The 21,702-nt window shown below is 38.0% G+C and overlaps 3 protein-coding genes across 8 annotated transcripts in view; all 3 read right to left on the bottom strand.

The window, feature by feature from the left end:
* Nucleotides 1-781: 781 nt before the first annotated feature.
* LOC113684218 (uncharacterized) lies at nucleotides 782-15,158 on the bottom strand. Of its 6 annotated transcripts, none has more exons than XM_089183501.1 (8): nucleotides 14,658-15,158; nucleotides 8,544-9,012; nucleotides 6,721-6,773; nucleotides 5,386-5,539; nucleotides 4,991-5,174; nucleotides 4,151-4,305; nucleotides 3,606-3,802; nucleotides 782-3,146 (listed from the first exon to the last, which is right to left on the bottom strand). In XM_089183501.1, the coding sequence occupies exons 2-8, from the start codon at nucleotides 8,604-8,606 to the stop codon at nucleotides 1,571-1,573; spliced, it is 2,382 nt and encodes a 793-aa protein (XP_089039627.1). In that variant the 5' UTR covers nucleotides 8,607-9,012; nucleotides 14,658-15,158; the 3' UTR covers nucleotides 782-1,570. The 6 variants fall into 6 exon arrangements, with proteins under 6 accessions (XP_089039627.1, XP_089039626.1, XP_089039630.1 ...); XM_089183500.1 differs by having other exon boundaries at nucleotides 8,544-8,699; XM_089183504.1 differs by lacking the exon at nucleotides 14,658-15,158 and adding an exon at nucleotides 12,749-12,840 and having other exon boundaries at nucleotides 8,544-8,699.
* Nucleotides 15,159-16,506: 1,348 nt separating this feature from the next.
* LOC113684270 (potassium channel subfamily K member 4) lies at nucleotides 16,507-19,560 on the bottom strand. Its single transcript, XM_027201614.2, has 2 exons — nucleotides 19,167-19,560; nucleotides 16,507-17,782 (listed from the first exon to the last, which is right to left on the bottom strand). The coding sequence occupies exons 1-2, from the start codon at nucleotides 19,423-19,425 to the stop codon at nucleotides 17,277-17,279; spliced, it is 765 nt and encodes a 254-aa protein (XP_027057415.2). The 5' UTR covers nucleotides 19,426-19,560; the 3' UTR covers nucleotides 16,507-17,276.
* A 612-nt stretch (nucleotides 19,561-20,172) lies between these two features.
* LOC113684269 (potassium channel subfamily K member 15) overlaps nucleotides 20,173-21,702 on the bottom strand; it is a 9,743-nt gene continuing 8,213 nt past the window's right edge. The window contains exon 2 of the mRNA XM_089183499.1: nucleotides 20,173-21,543. Within this exon, the coding sequence (XP_089039625.1) occupies nucleotides 21,023-21,543 (521 nt within the window). The 3' untranslated portion in view covers nucleotides 20,173-21,022. The remainder of the gene's footprint in view (nucleotides 21,544-21,702) is intronic.

The following is a 21,702-nucleotide window of genomic DNA, read 5'->3' as shown; positions in this document are numbered from 1 at the left end:
CTTTTAGTTAACTCCAATGTGTCAAATTCAAACCAGTTTCAACTCTGGATTCATGTTCTAATGTTTATAGAACGCGCGTGAGCTATAAAAACATCATACTTAGAGTGAGGGTTATTGCTAGATCAAGATAATATAACTGAACTTTATAATCTCTTGTGCTAAATCAAATGTTTTAAAATGAATTGATGCAGGGCATCATCTGGGGCCCAAATAATTCAATAATCTTCCCGGATGTAATTCTATTCTGCCGTATTTTGGAACCCTCTTTTCCACCTGAAACCTTGATTCCATCGTTGCATCAAATCCGCCCCGTCCCACTCCCCATTAAAATAGCGGCTTTTTCGAAAATAAACGAAGTGTGGTAATGTAGTTTGTTTGACCCGGTTTATTTTTTCCAGCGACGATGCAGAAAGTGTAATGCTACAAAAAACACTCATACAACAATACTGAAGCAATTTTTTAGCCACTTCTGTCATGTAAAGAAGAGTTAAATTCAGGCGATTTTGATTACAATATCGCACTTATTCAGTTTCTATCCGAGAAACAAAGTTCCCGTTCTGTCTTAACCCAGTCAGGCTATGTTTTCTTATCTCTTCTGGGGCTAGCTCTTAGACGCCGAATAGAATGTTTCAAGCTTGTAAATACTGAAGTGTTTTAAAAATCTTCACGGGTGAAACTTATTGAAAGCCTCTTGAAGTGAAATGCTGCAAATGGCAGTATACCATATGCATAGAACTGATCCTGTGAGATAAAAGAAAAAAAAGACGACAGAGACAAGTAATTAATTTTTTCTTATTCTTAATTTTTAGTTCTCAAATGAATGCGGTTAAAAATTCCTTAACATTTAATATAATATCATAATAAACAGTAAAACTCTTACGACTACTCACCAAGTTATTAGAAAGTAAAAAAACACAGGTTTGTCATGCATGCGCATCTAATATCAGTTGTTAGATTTTTGCAGCAGACTTATGGAAGATATCATTTATGGAATCTAAAAGCTGATACACCTAACACTAAAAGGTGAAAAAACGTATGAAACTAACCTACTGGTGGTCATGATTTAGTTTACATCATTTTTCACTTATTATCATTATAACTGCTATTATATCTCTAATATCATCATTAATATACTTTCGTTAATAGAGCTATTAACAAAGTCATTATCATAAATAAGAATGACTAAGATCCTTAACAAAAAGATCAGGTCGTATTTCTCGATTTTAACGTTTATGGATGCTTTTGTAGTTGACAGTTCAGCAGATTACCTGTAGGAGATGTATGAGCTAAACCTACTCGATGTCGAACACGAAGTAAATTGCAGTTGTTAAGTCAACATCTACACTCAACTTCACCTTTATAATTTCAAAGCCCTAATTTAATTATTAAGTCTGTGCCTTTCTTTGCACTTTATATCAATGCTCGACCCAGACCTCCACGGCTAGTATTGACCGAGGCAAGCCTAGACTTGAGCCTTCCTGTCTCTAAGTGCCTTTTAATCAGCGGTTAGAACATAGCTGACCAGCCCTCTGACTATTCAAGGCTCCTTAAAGATTGACGAGATTAATGTCTAGTGTAGAATGGTCATTTCAGATCTGAGGATGTGCCAGCAGTAGTGCCACTCCTTCGGCCGAGACACGACAAGCGTCCATTGGGTTATTTCGAGTCCTTGAGCATCTAGCATCATCTTGTCTGCATTTGTTTGTAAGCCCGTCTCCAATCTGCTATCTCCGCTGACTTCTGATTTGCTGCTGCGCCTAAAGCTTAGTCTCTTTCCGATATCTTTCAAGGTGAAGGATGAGCTCCGCTTCATGTCGTTTGGTCCTCCTGCAGACGATTTCTTCAAAATCGTCGACTTCTGTGGTAGACTGTTTTCGCTTTCAGGATTTTCCGTTTTTATTTCCTGAGTGGGATGCTTAGAGTAATGTTTGGGCTCTTCTTTAGGAATTTCTACCGAGTTATCTGTTTTTGTATCAGTAGGATTCAACCCTTTTTTTGGAAAACTTTCTTCTTTCGTAGCGCTTCTCTCATCAGCACATTGATCTTCATTGCCTTTGTGTCCATTCAATATTTGATCGGGTTCCGTTCGGGAATTTTCGGGTTCATTTGTTGGCAGATTTTCTCTCTCGGCTATATGATTTTTGATCACATTTAGCAAGTCTTCAGCTTGGTCGCTGCATCGTTGAGTTTCATCTTCGTTTAAAATGTTCTTCTCTTGGACATTCTTGCTTTTGGAATTTTTAGTTGTATCCAACGAATTCCTTTTCCAATTTTCATTTATTGCACTCTCGTCTGCTGCTCCTACTGAATTAGTGGTTGGATCACTAGTGTCTGCTTCTTGCGAATCATTATTTCCTTCATCAGCGCCGTTGTTGATGCTCTGAGTGGAAATCTCGGTAGATTCTTGCTTTTCAAGTTTTTCTTCAAGTCCTTTGTCTCGTTCTTCGCTGGACTCTGACTGCGTCACAGTCTGACGTGCGGCGAGTTCTAGGTGCTTGATAGATGCCATCACTGCTTCGAAAAGGCGTTGCTCAGCCAAGCGGTTTCTGGTGTTATTCGTATTGGCCTCATCCTGAGAGGGATCTGGGACAGGGTCCGTCGCCATTACTTCTGTACTGGCAGACGATGCACTTTGCGGTCCATTCTCGTCAATTTCCTGCTTTGTCTCTTCACTTTCATCTTTACCATTTGCCATGTCAGTGACAACACTTTTTTCATCCACTTTGTTTGCATTTCCTGGCGTATCTATCGTTTCTGTGCCTTCATTTCTCTCCTCTTCTGTTGCCTGTCCTGTATCATCCGCCACAGGTTTCCTACCACTTGCTCTCTTCCATTTACCAAAGCTCGAGTTCACATCACCACTCATCGCTTCCTTTCCTTTTAGAAACCGTAGCACCTGATTAACTTGCTTGGTTTGCGCAGCCACGACTGCCTTGTAACCGAGACTGAGCCGAACACCCCCGAAAAGCTTTTCCTTTTTTCCGCTGGAAAAATGACCGTCGGCGATGCATACTTCGAGCGCTCTTCGCTTTATGTCATGATAATTGACGCCAACGATTAAGAACTGTTCGTTCCAAAGAGGATCTTTGCCTTTTCGTGTTTTTGTTCTGCACTTGGTTGATTTCTTAGCATCGCGCAGAAGGTAACTGTGGAAACCAATACAAGCACACAATATAAGGGAACGTTCATTTTCTATCGCAAGGAAGGTGGGGGGGGGGGGGGGGGGCGGGGCGGAGGATTTTGTTTTTGTCACGATATAATTTACCTGATCCCCATAAGGCTTTGTAATATTCTTACGACCCCCTCCCTTCACTAGCAGTCAATTTTCTACAATCCCCTCCCCCCTTCGTTACCCCTTGTGGTAATGTCCTTGCGATTCATCCGGGTTAGGAAACTACCCGGAGTCGTGAAAAGAGGCCTTAAACCTCAACACTCTAACATTATCTGGTGCTCACATGGAGAATTTCCTTAAAAATCAGGAGCTCTCTAAATTTATGATCATTTCCTTTATTCTCATGACCTTTACATTTGATCTAAGGGTGGTAGTGTAAGGAGAAATTAGAAGCTGGTCATTCTTAAGGGTTAAAGGATTAAAAATATCTTACCATTTCGAGAATGTTTCTTGAGGACTCTTTTTCCCTGCTGGCAAATCCATTCCTCGGAGGAGATGAACATGGAGAAATCCCTGACCAGTGTTGGTTGTATTCTGTTTGTAATGTCGTGAATCGACCTCGATCTCTTGCGAGCTGCTGTATAAAAGCCCGATAAGAATTCTGGGTTTCCCCAAGGACTCCATTGGTTGCTAAAGAGAAGAAACAATAAAATGTATCGTAAACCTTCCAAATCCTAAGGTCTAAACGTCTTTTCGACCAATTAAATACAAAACTAAAACCATTTTTGACTTGGTCACGCGCATTTTCTCACGCTTTGGGTGCTCACTCGCGTTTTCCCGCGCTTTTAGCAGTCTAAGTGTCTTTTTTGGCTCGCGTTGAGATTATCTTCCGTGCGCATTGGCTAATGTGATTACTCGTGGTTGTGGTTTTACGTTCTTAGAGCAAGATTCTTTGGGATTGCCTTAGTAACCAGGCCTATCACTACGGCTGAGTGGCTTAGCCAGTTCATTTAACTGAGAGACCTGGCCAATACACACCTTTAGAATAACTTTTAAGTCCAGTGGGTATCCCATGCCCCTCAGGATACTCTGTGGAAATAGCCGAGTGACCTGGCCTGGCTCCCCGACGAAATGAATGGTCAGTGTCAACTCCGTTGAATTCTGCAACTCGGTAAATGTGACGTAATCACTACCTGAAATGACACTTGAATGTGAGTAACAAACGTAAAAATAACAAGGACGTCATTGTTACGATGATTATCATGATTATCGTGAAGTTATTTGAGTGTGTGCGTTCGATGGAGTTTCATCTGAAACGTCATGCATTGTTAAAATCCTGCGAATTAATGGTTTGTGAGGTTGTTTTTAACTCCTGAGGGACAACTTGGTTCTGAAAACCTAAAAGCACTTGTTAGACTGCCTCTTAATTGCTTCAACGTTTTCATAAGCGCAGCTGTATTCACACTGCTTAAGACTTTCAGTAGAAAGACGTCCTGTTCAAGAAATTCCTTTTATTAAGACCCAAGACCACAAGTACCACACTCTATACCGAGGCACATACCCGGCCGGGTCCAAATAATGGAGTGCCCCCCCCCCCCTTAAAAATAAGGTTATAAGTTTCCATCTTATTACGGTGAGTGACGGCTAGATGGTATTCGTGTACTACAGTTTGATGAAATTTGATTAAAAACTTCTAAAAAACGTGAATTGATATTAGATCACTGGTTCCACAGAGTCTTTTCGCCCACCTTTGTCCAAAACAATGTTTGAAATCCACCTTAATTGTTAAATTACCCAATTAATATCGAAAGTCTATCCGAAAAGCACGTGACTAAGTTCCAGTCTCCATTCGCGGCCCGTGTATAACTAATCACTTACCTATAGGATATCGAACTCGTTTTTCTCCCGGATGACCAGTTAGTGAAACAACAATCTCTCCGCCATAGTCTTCTAAGCATAACAAGCGCAAGGTGACCTCATCCACCTGGAGTCCGCAGCAGCCGAAGTTGATTCGCCAATTGATGTAACCTGTATTGGACCCAGGTATTCTCTCCAGATACACCTAAAGCGATGGAGGAGGGAATATTTTGGCCTTGGCGTTCAAAAATACCGAAATAATTTGGCTTTTCGATATTCCTTTAGTTTATCATTATATGAAACACTTTGACCCCCCTTCCCCTTTGAAAAACCTCAGCGTCTCTCCTTGAACCATCCTATATCTTCAAATCAACTGAGAAAATAATTTAAAAAAAGACTCAGGAGAGCCAAATGACCTGTCCAATTTCTTCATTGACTGTTCGGCGAACGGAGTCCACTGAATACAACACTTTGTCCCATCCCGAGATGACCCCCTGTGCGGATGGGTCTATGGCATCAGACCAGTCCCTATAGTAACTGTTACATGTGGTGCTGTAACGGAGCCTGAATCTGGCGGGAAAATAACGAACTGCGATTGGTTTGATTTGAATTAATGTGTGAGTGGTGGATGAAAGGATGGATGAATGAACGAATAAAGAAATGAATCGATGAATGAATGAATGAATGAATGAAGGAATGAATGGATGGATTAATGAATGAAAGAATTAAGGAATGAATAAATTAACGAATTAATTAACTAATTACTTAATGAAAGAATGAATTAACGAATGAATGAAGGAATGATGAATGAATGAAATAATAAATGAATGAATGATTTGTATCTTAGTATACGGGAGAAATTATTCAAAATTAAGGCATATCAGTTCCATTATGCCTATCAGTTGACCACTGATATAATCCCGTACCCAGAGCCTACCGTGTAACTGTATCTGCCCCTTGGCCGTGAAAGGCTTGGGTACGACACTACCACTGATATTACATGATCTTCTTCTGGATAATTACAGAAATTTTCGTAAACAATTATATCCGTCGCAATTTTCCATGAGCAATTTTGTTTTATTTTGTGAACAAAATGATAAAATATCTTCTTAATTGTTTTCCTTTTGCTACTCAGGTTGCCGTGTTTTTTCAGCCGTTGAAAACCTAGCACTTATTAATTAATGTAACTTCATGTGGCTTGAAGATCTTAGCATGAAAAAAGCCTTTTGTCCTCTTTGCTTCCGATAAATACGCTTGTTAGACATCGAGTGGCAATATTTATAATCATCGAAAAAATTGGTATTGAACTAGAGCCAGACTTCACTTCTCGTGATAAGAAATGTTTCGCAAATAAATCTTGAAAGTGAAAATAATCTGGTTCACTGTTGTAAACATCTTTGCATGTCACTTTAATTTTTGACTCGATGAATGGACAATTATTTAGCCCTATTTCTTTCATGCATTTTCTTCTCCACATCACGGCGGGAGAGAATTCATTGGGACAAACACAGAGAAATGACACCATTGCAGTCCTTTCAGGTTTAGGGTACGAAGTAATATATCCTGTTACGCTTTGCAAATGAACAATTTGCATTTGAAATAGCGTTTATTTTGTCGAAGTTTTCCCCTGCCGATCTCGATTTCTTTCTGGGATAGGTGAAATATAAAGACAAAGTTTCTGGAGTGAAATTGCAAATCGAAAAGATCTTTTAACTGAATCAAAGGAAAAAGCAAATGACAAAGTTACCCACCTTGAATCGATGACTTCCTCTTTGTTTGGGGTGAACGTGTAACTCGAAGGTTGCTAAAAACAAGTAAATTGGTAAATCTTTTAAGCATAACATTAGAATTCTGTTTAAAACGACAGTTTTGTCATTTCTCTTTATTTTACAGAAATCAGCTCCGTGTGGAAGAAAGCGTCTCACCATGGGTATCATACTTTTTCGACAAATGAGTATTTTTCCAAAGAGCTCTACATTAGTCCGTTATTGTACAACACTACTGCAAATGGTCTCCTCGTCAAGAGTTCCTCATTTGATGGCCAAATGCAAACGCGAAAAGCGCAACTTGAAATATGAATATTCGTATAAAAATTCAGCAAAAATTGCAGTATTTTTGCCACAAAACGCCGAAAACGGCTCCGTACTTCAAAATAAATTAGATTCAGAATGAATTTTCGATGTCTTCCAGACCTAATTTTTTTAAATGATCGATAATTCGACGCATGTATGAACGCTTTCATTGAAAAAGTCTATTCAATATGGAAATTATTTCCGGGCCTCGCTTCCTAGCAAAATAATAGCTGGTTCATTTACACTTGCCATCATAGAAGATTGATTTTTTAGCTAAAATATTTATGACATTTTACTATCGAGAAAACCATCTCGAGATAACATTAACACGTCTCTAGAACTTAAGGACACTTTACAAAATGGGTTTTCTTTTCTTATATCATCATCGCGTTCGATAATAACTAAAATGTGTTCCTCTGTGGTTACAGCGTATTTTAATTGAGAAAATTTAAATAGCTTTAAACCTCTTTCTCAATTATTTTTCACGTCTCAATATGGGTGACAACTGTGAGGTGCATAGAGCTCGAGCGTAAAATAAATGTCGAGGATTTGTTTTCTTTTAAAAAGAAACGATATTTTCTCAAAATGGCCCAGCAAGGTGTTTAATACTTGTGATTTGTTTGCGCCATGAAGGCGCTCAAAGGCATTTGTTTTTATTGAGCTTTTAAATGCCACGTTTATATTTCCTTAAGGAAAACTTAAAAAAAAAAGGATTGTGAAGCGTTTTTTACTTGCGATAAATGAAATAGCAGAAGGAATAGAAGCTAGAGTGAAAAAATAGCGTTTCTAGCGTTAAATGCTTGCTTTTATCTTGGCAGCAATAAAATAGAAATCCTGAAATACTACCCCGGACTTTGCACTCAATTTGACAAATGAATTGAAAATGATAAAACCTGTGAAATGTTTGTCTGAGAGAAAAGAGGAATCTAATCTTCCGGATAAAAACGATGAGCGATAGAAAAGTAAAAACTAGTTTTCGAATTCTATTTATCTCAGATAATTTATTGAGACAAAGGGTCCAAAGTCCGAAGTCCATGAACATGGCACGATGTGAAAGAAAGAGGACAAAACAAAACTAGGCAACTCTACATAATACTTCGAAAGTATTTATAAACACCTCGGGTGACGGAGAAAAAAAAACACGAAATACTATTAATAAAAGCAAAAGGAAACAGCAGTTTCAGCTATTTGATTTCCAACAGAATTTGACACTGATAAAGGAAAATGAGAAACATAATTTTCCAGGGTCATGGTGAACAATGGCGAAAGAGATGTAATTTTTAACAACGTCTGGTGTGTTTAACATGTCTTGATACAAGCGGTGGCAACAAAAGTGCGAAAATAGTTCATTTTTCAATAGATCTCTTAATGAAGAAACGATTTACCATGCAATATGAAGACCTTTGAAACTTAAGGTATGATGGTGTGAACGTTAAGGCATGATGGTGTGTTTGAATGTTTGAGAGCATAATGAGTTCTGGAAGAAGTTTTAAAATACTCACCACAGATGGGGCCAGTGCTTTAGAGCGAACAAGAGAAGACACCTGTTTCCATCTTGACATCATGGTTGAAACAATTCTTCTTCAAGTGGGTTATCACCGACCACAACAGTAAAAGAATGTGTTCTCAACCGGGACAGAAAAGAACTTTTTTATCAGCTTCACATCGTCGTGTGAGAGAGTAGGAGAGAGAAAAAACATGAATGAAATAGAATAATGAAAAATATAACAAAGTAATGGGAAATAATCACGTGAAATTGGTGTCCGCATTGAGAGAACCGAGGACAAAGATAAGAGAGGTAATATTCTATTCTATGCTTGAACCAGTTCGCCCACACTTGCAACGGCGCAACAAATCTCAGTTTAAGCGACAAGTGGTGTTGCTGTACCCAACAAGATGGGATGATAGTCCTTTCCCACTCAATATATCATCAGGTTTCCTTGGCAATTCATCGAGAACTCATTTATACTCCTGAGAGGAGAGAGAGAGGCATGCATGCCAAGAGATAAGTGTCTTACCGAAGACTCGAACCCAGGCCTTCCAATCCTAAGTCTAAGGACGCGATCTATTAGGCTGTCCGCTTGAGTTATCCGTCAAGCACGCGATAAGACTAAAAAGAAAACTCTCAGTATGGGTTGGGATCAGGAAAGTGTAAAAGTGTCAACGCCCCTGCCCCTCCCTATAATGAGCATAATTTTGTCCTCTCTCAAGATTTCCCGTCATGCAACACCACAGAGGACACCTGAAGACTGGCGTTAGCGTAAAAGGCCTGAACATAATAAGAAGGAAGCTGAAGAGACAGAAAAGCGGAGTTTATATCAAACATGGAATACAAACCCAGCGCTGGCCAAAGATAGGCCCTTGAAAGACCTTAAAGAGTGCGCTAGTCGAGTTAACAGAAGGCCAATGGGATGAATGAAAAATCCATCGAAAGAATTTAGATGAAAGTTTAGCAGCGTCACAACATTTATGAAAATTTTGAGAACATATGAATTCAAAACTATCGCACACAGGAAGAGAACTATCACCGCATATAATGCGTACCCATAAAATTGAACCTACACTTAAGTGGTAATTACATGACGAGAAAACCATCCTTCACAATAACTGAATTTCACGTGCATTTTGTACGCAAATCTCCGTGCGGTTAGTTTGAAAAGAAAACAAGCTTTGTGGTACGACAAAATATTCTGTTAAAAGGAGTTAAGTGGGGATTAAGGTGGTTTTGGCCTGCCAAAACATTTCAAACGTAGCGTTTTAAAAGCAATTTACGAGAAAAACACGATTGAAAGCATAACTGAAAAAGCACATGTATAAATCAAATACACTTTAAGAAATCGATCTTCTTGATTTTGAACAGAGCTGTACAAGCGCATTTGTTGTCGTCTTAAGATAAGAAGAACCGTTTTATTTCTTATAAAGTTTCCAAAAATCTTGGGAATAATTCGCTCTGCGAGAATGGCTGAACTTTATGGGTAAATAGTTCAAGAATTCTCTCTCTTAAGAAATTTTATACATCGGAGACCCATGTAATATCCATGAGGATACAGGCTACCCAAGCACGAATCGCTAGCTCTTTTTTTCAACAACTGTTTACTCCATCTTGCATTTGGCTGTGCGCTTTTAATTGTCGTGAAAATTGTTGATTTTGTTCAAAGCGCAAAATGGCGATCATACACCGCAGAACATACTCCGTCTGTTGGGTAGAAATAGAATAATTTGTCATAGACTTATTTCTATGGGCTATTTGAAGGAGGTTTTCGCTCACTGCTACAACATCGTCAGCCTCTTGTGAGCTGTAATTTTATGTTTGGTGCCTCTAAGTAGTTTAAATGAATTTAATTTGTTTTACAAAGCAAAAGAGAATTGTTACCCTTTTTTCTCATATTAAACGTATCTCTCGTGGACGAATTTAAAATCTAAGCGCATACTGATATTATGTTACTTAATTCGATTTAAACCAAAGATTTCATTTTCAAAACATTTCCTTTCAAAAAACAATGTTATCTTTAACAAATTATCTGGATTGATTCCACAAAACGCATTAACTGGGCAATAGAGCAGGAATCATGCCATATGGTTGAAATTGTTTGCGAGTAGCTGCATTATTCTAGAAAGTTTCCTTAAATTGTCAGGTTTTTACTCAATGAATAATCTTTAAGAAAAAACCAGAACAACCTCTGACTAATTAACTCGGAAAATGGGTCAATTAAATTTGTCTTCCGAAATGCTCGAAATCCTAAATATTATTGTGAGAAAATAATTCGCTGTCAAGCTTGAATACAAACGATTTGCTGTATCTTTGCTATGCTGATGACTGTCGATTAGAACATTTCTTACACTGCACGGCAGAAAAAGAAAACACGAAAATATAGTGTAAAAAACATCCTGTAGGCGGATATCTTAAAACTACATCTCACCATAGTTTGAGTGCTTTGGCAGCTAGTTTCCCTGGGATCTCGGAAACTTGAAATGGTGCCGCTGATATTGACAGTTTTCGCTGGAAGTCCGTTTCAAATGGCCTCACAGAACATGAAGTTGCAACTTAATGCAGTGTGACAAAAGTTATGTTGTGGTTTTTAATTGCTTGTAATATGGTTTGCCACCTGCTGCGGGGATAAACTCAGGTGGTCAAATGTCAACAAATTATATGCAGAAAGCTGTTGCTTAAAAACATCCACAATATACTGCGGTTCAGTTCGTTTTATCGTCAGGCGCAGTCAAATGTTGACTAAAGATTTAATTTATCTGGCCTGGATACTTGTTAAAATGTACAATTTAGAGCAGTATTTTATGTTCAAATCGTTTGAGGGATAAATATTTGGAATATATTCTTAAGCCATGGTTTTTTGGTTATAAAAACATACACAATTCTATCGTTGTCTGTAATAAAAGGCTCTCTTTTGGAAACGGCTTTATAAACTTCGATTAGAATTCACATTCATTTTTTGTCTGAGCTTTTAATGTCATCGTTACAAAGAAAAGAGCAGATCTATGGTATCTTTAAATAGTGTCGCAGTTTTACGTACAAAATTTACCTTTTTTCGAGAGGAATTTCTCTTCGACCACAAGATGTTAGATGGTTAGATCACCGGCTCAAACAAATACCAAAATAGGCATAAAAAAAATTCATAAAAGAACAGAGAATGTTAATGACATTATAACAGGTTGCAAATGAAGATTTGAAAAATTATAGATCAATATTTGGCAAGCGCAAACCGCTCAATTTGGAATTTGGTATGCGACGCATTAAACTGTTAACTGTACTTTCGTAAAACAACGTTCATATTTTTATCGAAACCAATAAACACGAAGAAAAAAAACATTCGCGCTGTTGAATTAACGCGTTTCTTTGTCTAATTAACACGATTGCTTGACTAGTCTTCACCTAAGTTTATCTGAGGGACACATTTCGGGACTAATTATGTCTTATTTTAGCTAATTATGAAAGAAAATATCTTTTTGGTGACTAGTGCAACACAGTGGTCAAACGTGGGGGGCATGTGCGATGGTTGTGTGCTTTCAGGCGGTAATAATCACGTTGTCTTACAGAAGTTACCAACAACCTCACAGGCCAGAAATTCAAGGTGTTCTAAAAGCGTATTAACTTTTTGATCAAGTTCAGAACTGAGTAGTAAACCAATAGGATACCTGTACTTGATTACGCTTGAACTTTGATTAAGCTTGAACTTACACTTTCCCCTTTCGCTTATTTAACGAGACAGCCATTTTGTACTAATAATCATGTAAAAATTTCAGCATGCTCATTAACCAAGAACACTTCAATTTATCCCATGCAGTGCAGAGAGTTAAAATTAAGTGTAAATTGGACACGCCCTACAACCTCGTGCAATTCGGTTAGCCTTTGAAAAATTTATGAGTGCCGAGTTATTCCAAATTTCACATCAAAGATTATTTCCCAGAATTTTTGTCAGGCTCAAGATTGGAACCCAGGCCTTTCTCCGGAGTTTAATGTGCTAAACTTCAGGCATGGGGGCCTTCTACTCATTCTGAATACTTCTCTTCAAATCGTAGTAGTTTAGGAAAAAAATTTAGTAAGTTTAATTTACATTATCCATTGTCCAACGTGCGAACTCGTAAGACTTGAAGTCGCAAAACGGCTTCAACAACCAGCTTTAGCAAAAACTTCTCTATATTCAATATCGGTTTTTTCATTTCTGATTACCTTTCGAAATTCAGAACTCACCATATCTAAACAAATCCATTTAAACTCTAGTTCACTTTAGATTCGGCGCTTGATTTATCAAAGGCTGTCTTTTTCATTAAATTTTCCCTGAAGAAATGGCTGTCTTAAAGATGAAAATTCATTGTCAAAGAATAATTTAAATTCAAAGCACGTTTCCTGATTTTAAATATTCAATGACGTCTGTACAACAGCTCTACCGACACTTTCAGCTACAAGCAAAGTATCATTTGTCTTCATGAAAAACGTTTCCGATGAAATAAATTGGAATTTGTTGTTATTATGGTTTCTAGATCATTCTTAATCGAGTAATTTATCAGTTCTAAATATCATCTTTAACGATATCTATTTCAGGTCACTTATTTCAGGCTTGTTATTAAAATTAGGAAATAGCATCAATTGATCCTAAGACAACCATGGAGCCAAAGCCTCTTTTTCTTTAGGTTGATTCAGTCGTTTTTTATTTTCTTTTATCTTTTTACCCTAAATTCCAAAAAAGCAACTCGTGAAATAATTAGATTTTTCAAAACCTTTTTCAGTCAGGCCAAAACCCCGTAATTCATTTTTTTTTTTTCAATGTGTTCCTCAAAGAACTTGAGTCAGTATTAAAATTTCGGTGTTGATATTATGCGAAATATGAAATAAATTCCAATTCATCTTTAAAATATATCAGCAATTGGAGGATAACTTTCTGGGAATTTACGGGAAGAAACTCACGTAATAAAATTGGATTAATACTTTTTGAGTTCTCATTACTTTATCCTGATTAACGTTCACAGCTCATTTCATAATCCGAACATTTGATTATAAATTGTCTTAATATTAAGATATCTTTTTAAAATTTTACCTAGCCACCTCGATTCCTTCATTTTACATCGTTTTGTTTTCGCAATATTACCTTTTTTCCCCAGATTATCTTCTCGAGATTGTTACAAAAATAAACTCATGGAAATCATTGAATTAATCATCTTTCTGCTGGTTTCATAAAATGTCACTAGAATGATCGTATGTTTATCGTAAACAAAGGTAAAATGTTTGTTCAGAGATAAATTCGCGAGGTTATTCGAAGTCTCCTTAAAGTTCGCAATTCTTTTCTAGAATAATCGAGGGTTGTGACTTGACTGACACCCACTTCCTCTTGAATTCAATTATTTCAAATATCAGATACATATCATTTCACCCCGAGGCATTAAGTTTCCTACTGACGTCGGCGCCTTAGCGACAAACGACTTAGGTTTTGAAAATAAGAGTTATTGTAGTTAATTTACCTCGCGGCGCGGTCAGTACGATCTTTTGTGAGCTGTGCTCACAATCCTTAATAAATTGACAAAGTCTTCCCAACCGTGAGGAAATGAATTTTTTTAATACGTCTGGCAAAAAAAAAAAACCCTTCGTGGTCAAACAAAATTTACAATCGATGTCTTTGTTGAAAATACATCCATTCAGTTGATTATGATGAGGTATATTCTATGCCTAAAACATTTTCGATGCTTAAAACGCTGATATCTTTAAGTTAACGCATTGGACAAGACAAGAAAAAAAAAATGTTGTAATCATTTTAAGATGCGTCGAAGTTTTGTGAAAGCTATGAAACCGCCAACACACAGATCAAGAAACGAAGGAGGAATGCTTTGTATAACAAAAGTAAAACAGTTCAACTGCAAAACTTTGGATTCTTCATTTACCCACTGGCCGGTGCGCTCGCGAATTCAGGCATACTAAGGATTAAGAGCCCCCACAATGTGTTACGTTTAACTATGTTACATTTTCCTCCGATTTTGCAGTTTTCATCGCGCGCACTAATAATGGTGCATAGCAAACCTTTCACAATATGTAACAAAGTAAACGAGATATTTCTTCCAAACCAACCAATTCACCCGCGATATACAATAGAATAAATGGGCTCACTTACCTCGAAGTTTTTGCCAACAGTATTCCTAATTAATGTTCGTTCAAACGCTCTTTATTTCGGTGGAGTCTTTTAATAAGAGCCCTCGCTGCGCGCTCGCCATAATATAATATTCCTTAGAATCAGCCAATGATATTCACAATTGAGCTTCCTAATATTTCACGCGTAGAAAATTCGATAATTTTTCGCCACCTGTCTGTTGCATTATGTTCTCATGAAAAAAATATGTAAAGGAGAAATAAAAACCACGAATCGATCCCTTTAAGAACTTGTTATGAACATGTTTTGGGCAAACAACTGTTTCGTGCATTCAATTCGCTGCATTGCAATGATAATCAATTTCTTCCAGATTTTGTATATTATCACTGACCTCACAAGCCTAATGAAAAGAACAAAATATTGCCCGTCAAATTAAAACAGTATTCCGTCCAATTGTTTCAAAGGGCGTTTTTAACTTGAAACCATCGGAAAGATGGCGAAACTAAGCGGAATCTATACGATGATAACAAAAACCGATCTAAATCAGATATATTCAAGTGGAAACCACATAATGTTAATAGTAAATAATTTTGAATGAAACCGCTGAAAAGGAAAACATAAGAATCGACTGCTGTCTTCCAAATAAACGAAAGAAAACTGAAACTTTCTTAGAAATCTGTAAATTGAAATAAAAGTAGAAAAAAGAAACCTTGAGAAAGCATATTCAAATAGAGGAACCAATTTAATCTATCATTCATACCCTTTTAAAACACCGTGAATTACTGGCTTGTGTGGTTCCCGGCAGTCTGCTCAACCAGGTGATTTTGTGGTTCGATAAGCTAGGAATTTTTTCACCAAAAATCAAAATAATTTTAGAGTCACTTGGATTATCTTAAAAAGCATCAATGGGCTTATTTTAGGTTTTTTGTAATTTTTCCTTATTTCCCTCACTGTCACGCCAGGCAGTGGTCTCGAAGATAACATTCTACGAAACCAACGTGACCTCTCATGAGTTTTGAAATGTTGATGTGTTTTTTAGTATGGTACGTCCAAGTTTGACCACCTAAAAAACTAACGCAGTTCTTAGAATCGTTTGTCATTTCTAATACTCAATATGCTTGTCTGAAATTTTAAGTGGCATTTTGGTGAAAATTTTCAACTGCCGGGCATTTAGTCCATTTAAGACCGTGCCCGGCTGTCTGATCAGAAGCGTGCAATTTTTAAGTGTCGGCAACCTAGCGATATTATAGTATGCTCAAGCCCGGAGCATTTGTCCATTTAAAAACCAAATGCGGGCAATTTGTTTTTAATGTGGGTGGACTCCAATTTATTTTTTGATGTGACACTTGGCTCTTGCACTTTCCTTAACAAATTTTGCGCGGGAAACTGGCGCGCAACCGGCCAAAATAAATTCATTGGCGCATGCTCGATATTTGACCGCTGTTTTATTAACCCCCAGGCTCAAACTAAATGCGTGGGTCCTTTTCTCCAAGTGGCATATCGAGTCTAATGAATGGCCAGCGATGTTTCCAGAGTGATTATGAAATTCAAGGATATAATTCAACCAAGAAAATTATTCTTTAACGAATAAGTTGTTTTTGTTTTGTAATATTGTTTTTATACACCATGTTTTTTCTCTCTCGAATTATTTTTGCATGTGGGACCAAATAACCAGCCTAAATGGAGGCATTCTCGACCTCAGAGCTCTTCTCTACTGTGCATGACTGCTGAGTAGAAACAAGCTCTCTTTTGTTCCTGCGTAGCCATACAAATTGAGGCCGCTTTGTTAAAACAATAAAATAAAACCGTTGAACTAGCCAAACGGTTTTTAGGACGTTTTACCATCGGAAAGGGGAGGCTGGGTGCAATTTCGTCCAGTCAGTACTATAATAGTTTAATGCTCACTGGCCAGCAACCAAATACGTCAATCTATGTATAATTTTATGTATAAATTTTACATCTATTCAGCGTTTTCCATGATATTTCTACAGAGAGGTGATTTGATCACAAGGTTATTGATATTTTGTTTCTGTTAACAACACAGAAGTAATAATAGTTATCGCTGAAAATCTAACATGAAGGTTTAGAAAGAAGAATAATGATCGATTAAAAAAACAAGAAAAACAACGGTACCATTATTTTCCTTTGCAAAAAAACTTACCCACTCTCTATCAACTAAACTAACAACTCTGATGAATAAATTAGATAATTAATAATAAAAATTTCACAAAAATTCCATAAGAAATCTTGAGTAATACGAGAGAAGAAAAGATGAACTATTATACAGAAACTTTTTAATTACAGTTGTTTTAAAAACAATCGACGCTAGAATGACGATATTTTGAAAAGCTTCATGGCAAAATTTTCTTTTGTAAATCTTGATACTATTTCGATACATTCAAACCTCAACTTAGACGCCCGTCTTTGAAGTACTTCTAATTTTACATTTCAGGACGACATTATGGTAGCTACGTTCCATACGTTTTTCGATAGATACTTTTCAAACAAATAAAATAAGTTTGTACAAGTCATCACACTCCGTTAAACTTGACTCTGATTGATCTAGCCACTTGATTGCTACATGCGATCTGAGTTAAACCTGCAATAACAGACATTACGGTTTTATTAACGAAATAAGTCCTTCTAAACGCTTATTTCTTGTTCCTCAACTTCAGCCATTTCCTCATCCCTTAGCGAGCCCGCGGTAATACGTCTGATCAGCGGAAGTGACGCAGCCCCATGCAGGATATTTGAAACGGCTGCCAGCCCGAGCATTGTAAGAGGTACGCTGATATACCTCGCGAGTGGTACCAGATCTCCAAAACCCACCGTCATGAAGGTGATCGTGTAGAAGTAAAGACTATCTCCATAACTCCAGTCTTCGGCCAACATCTGAACAGCAGCTCCCACAAGAAGCAGCAACAACCAGAACAAGATGGCGAGCAGGAAACACTTATGGTGCAAGTGGTGGGGTGGTCGGTTTCTTCTCAAAAAACGTCCCTCGATAGCGTTGATGAGTCTCCTCTCGCTGTGAAGCATTTCCAAGCCAATAAGTCGCAAGAGCAGAATTGTCAAAGGGATGCCAAAAATGGCGTACAATATGCACAGACCTTTGCCGAGACCTGTCTTGGGTGTCACATCACCATAGCCTATTCGAGATAAAAAAGGAAAAGTAGGGACCATTAATCATTCCCTCTGGGGGAGGGTGGACGAATTTTGTGGATCACATGGTTTTCAGGGGGAACAGAGCGGGGATCACATCAGTCGTCATCAACAGAAAAGAAAGGAGAAATTGACCGCCAATTAACTGCCCGGGGAGGATCCCAAGAATATTATAGAATCTCATGGCGGGATCAGGTACATGATTTTATCGTGTCCCCTCCCTCCCCTCCCTCTAGGAGATGAATTAGAACCGTTTCCAAAATAAGCTTGTGTTCATGAGGAACATGTAGAGGCAGGCAGGTGAGATTTAGAATGGAAAGACATCTGAGCCGATTAAACGGCAAAGAATGTTTTAAGATGCGGTACATTTATTCCTGACTACCCCAAGAGTGGGCGCGCGGAGGACTGGAGCAGAGGGAGAAGACTCTCGTCGCTGGTTTCTGCTGTCAACAAACGATAAGCTCTTCCCGACAAGTGTTCTTGTAAAAGACTTGTAGCTGAAAGAAAACTAATTTGATAATTTGTTGAGACCGTCAATGATTATCAAGTGAGCCAATCAGAGCTCTTCCCCGTTGTGCTACGAGATTATGCATGGTAATCACAAGAAAAGCCGAATTAGTCAAAGACAGCTGGCTTCGATATTTAGTGACTAAAACCATGGGCTACCTAAGACGCTGGGAGGAAGTTTTCATATAAAGCACAAAACAGATGCACAGCTTGACTTTTTAAAGGTGAACTATCAAAAATTCTAAAATTCATATAAAAATTATGAATATGCATGAATTTTATATTCAAACAGCGACGATGAACTGTCGAATCTGGTAGCTTCATCGGTGGTTACATTAGAGTTTTAAGCAGGTGAAAATTATCGCTTTTTCAATTTGCAACATACATTTCGTGAAACTGATAAAACTATCCTCTTGAAACACATTACTAGTCTGAGAAAGAAAATAGAATTCAAGTTTCCATAGTTCTTAGCCTTTGTTCCGTGAGTGAATCAAGCCGTTTATTTTAAGTTTGAATGATAAACCTTCAATTTTTCGCAAAATATTAATTGTGTCTCAAATTTGGTGGATTGTGTTTTGAAAAATGAAATAAATTACAAAGAAAACTTCAAACGAGATTCATCATTGATTTTGGGGTAGTATCAAAGAGTAATTCAGTGAATCTTATTTTGAAACTGATTTACGAGAAAACTTCATCCTTTCAAGAAGCCTTCAATTTGCCGGTAGAATGGTAAATGAATTAGCTTTGTTTTGATTAGGTCGAGCATCCATGAAGTCGTCGAAAACCGTGTTACTGAGCATCGAGGCATCTCACGACAAAAATCTAAGGAAGTTCGACTCGCTATGTCTGGCTCTAACTACTTACCAACAGTTGTCAGTAATACGAACGAAAACCAGACAGAATCACCGTGATTCCATTTCGTCTCCTCTCCCTCGACCTCGTCTTTGCCTTCCAATGCAGTAAACACAAGCATTCCGAGCGCAAGATACCCACACCATAAAATAAAGAGAATCAAAAGTAGTTTCGCTTTTTCCGCGAGTAATGCCATGACGGCAAACTTTAATAATGCTACAGGTTTGTTTTGTTGGTGATCTTGCGATTGTGAAAACCCAATAATTTGCATATACGTCACTTTTGTTGCTTAGGAAACCTTTAAACCTCAGGGCTTAGACGTACTTTGCGTGCTCATAAATAACATTTTACAGCTGTTTTGCAATCATTAGAGAATAAAATTAGACATAACTATAACAGTTTGACAACAGTTTCGATAAAAACATTGTTACATTTACATATTTGAAGTAGGTGTTTCGTGACTCCAGCTGCGAGTGGTGTTCGAATTAACTTTTCTTTTTCATGATGAGAAAAATGGTCGTCTGTCCGCTTTGATTTGACATGTGCCTCGTAAAGTAGTCCATATTGATTAAAAATTGAACGTGCTACTCTCAAAGATATCAATACTAGCTTTTATTTTTGCCGGATATCTATTCTTCAAATAGTTTCGAATAGTTTTCAAAATTGCTCTGCTGGTCGCAAGAGGAAACTCCTATTTAATCTCAGTAGAGTAGATCGATTTTAAATTCAGAGTTGAAAAGAACCTTGGTTTTGATTTAATTCATGATGTGACCGATCCAGAAAACGCACCACTTTCTCATCCAATCAGATTCAAACCTAAAAACCAATCGCAACTCGGTCGCTCGCGTTTTCCCGCGCTTCAGCGGTTTGCTTGTTTTTGCTTCGTGATATCATCGGCTCCTTGCGTTTTTTTTCTCGCTATGATTGGCTGTTATGATAGCTTTACCTTTGGTTTTAGGACATTCAATTGAAAGGCGCTCTATAAGAAAATCTTGATATTACGTAGAGCACAACAACAAAAGCTAAACAAAATTTATTTCATATACTTTTAGGAGTTAAGAAAATGCAGTATATTGCTATTTCTTTGCGAATTTTTCATTTCTACATAAATCCACAGAGAGTAGCAATTTTCTCTAACGTACATGTTTTGCGTTACTATTTGATCTCCAGTGCATATAACGAGCATATATGTTAAAATTTAGTCCCATTTGCTTCTATTAGTAAGCAGACCTTATAGGGGGCAAGAGTGATTACGGAGGGGGGGGGGTATCAGAGGGGCTGAAGAACGCCTCCTCCTGCCACAGGATCGACTCAGAGGTTACAACTTTGTCCGATGTTTAGTTTGATTTCCTTCACTTACATCCCCAGCGCTTGTACACAACGAAGGAATTTACTTATTTAATTTGCTTTCTCTAATGCACACAAACTAAGTAGTGCGAGACCCAGAGCGAGAAATTCCTGTCCTTCGTTAAATTGAGTGTCTAAGTCAAAACGATCAAGGATTACTTCAAGTTTATTTACTTCGCTCTGATTGGTCTAAAAAAAACTCGCCTCACTTGCGCCACCCTCTCGATCAATCAGCTGGCGAGCTAAACAAACTCGCGCTGGACTTAACTGTTTATGTTTTCCCGCGCTTTTCCCAGTTTGTTCGTTTTTATTTTGAGTGCTTATGGTTACATTGAAAATAATCTAGGCTGTTGAGATTAACTTTCTTTGGGTCTTACGCGACTACACATCTACACTATTTTCTACATTTTCAGCTGATTGTAATTATCTTAACAAGTATGCTTTTAATGGTTATTCTTGACATAGGAAGCTGTTTGAATCGACAGTACGTTTTTCCACAAGCTTACTTTTCATCTTTTCATCTAAACCTCAGTTCCTTTCTCTGTTGATTCCGTTAACTTCGTAGTTTCTTCGCTCTCGTCTGAGCCCGCAGTGACACGTCTGACCAGCGCCCATGCAGCAGCCGCGTGAAGAATATTCGAGATGGCGGTCAGACCGAGGAATATGAACGGTATGGTGACATGTCTTCCTTTTTGAGGATACATATCTCCGAAACCGACGGTCGTGAATGTGATGACGTAGAAGTAGATGGATCCCCCATAACTCCACCCTTCCTCTGTTACCATTGAAGCACCCGCTCCCCCAAGGATCAATATTAACAAGTATAGACAACCAAACACGAAACATTTTTCGTTCAGGTGACACGGAGGCCCATTTCTTTTCAGACAACTTCTCTCAATTGTGGAGATCAGCGCTCTTTCTCCGCGTAGCATCTGCTGGCCAATAAATCGCAGGAGCAAGATGGTTATAGGGATGCCAAATACGGCGTACAACCCACACACGACCTTGCCAATGACCGTGACTGGGTGCAAGTCGCCATAACCTGAGTGAAGTAAACACGGCGTTAAAAGGGGTTTTCTTAATAGAGTGTCGCAAGCAATACAGGTTTCACTGAATTTGTATTTACTTCGACCTGTGATTGGTCCAAAACACCTGCGCCATCTTCTCAACCAATCAGAAGCTAGATTAAAACCAACCGTTA

This window comes from Pocillopora damicornis, chromosome 9 (assembly GCF_964200805.1).
Source record: "Pocillopora damicornis chromosome 9, jaPocDami1.2, whole genome shotgun sequence".
Classification (NCBI taxonomy): Eukaryota; Metazoa; Cnidaria; class Anthozoa; order Scleractinia; family Pocilloporidae; genus Pocillopora; species Pocillopora damicornis.
The sequence above is the reverse complement of the archived record's forward strand: the minus strand, read 5'-3'. Positions and strand labels throughout refer to the sequence as shown.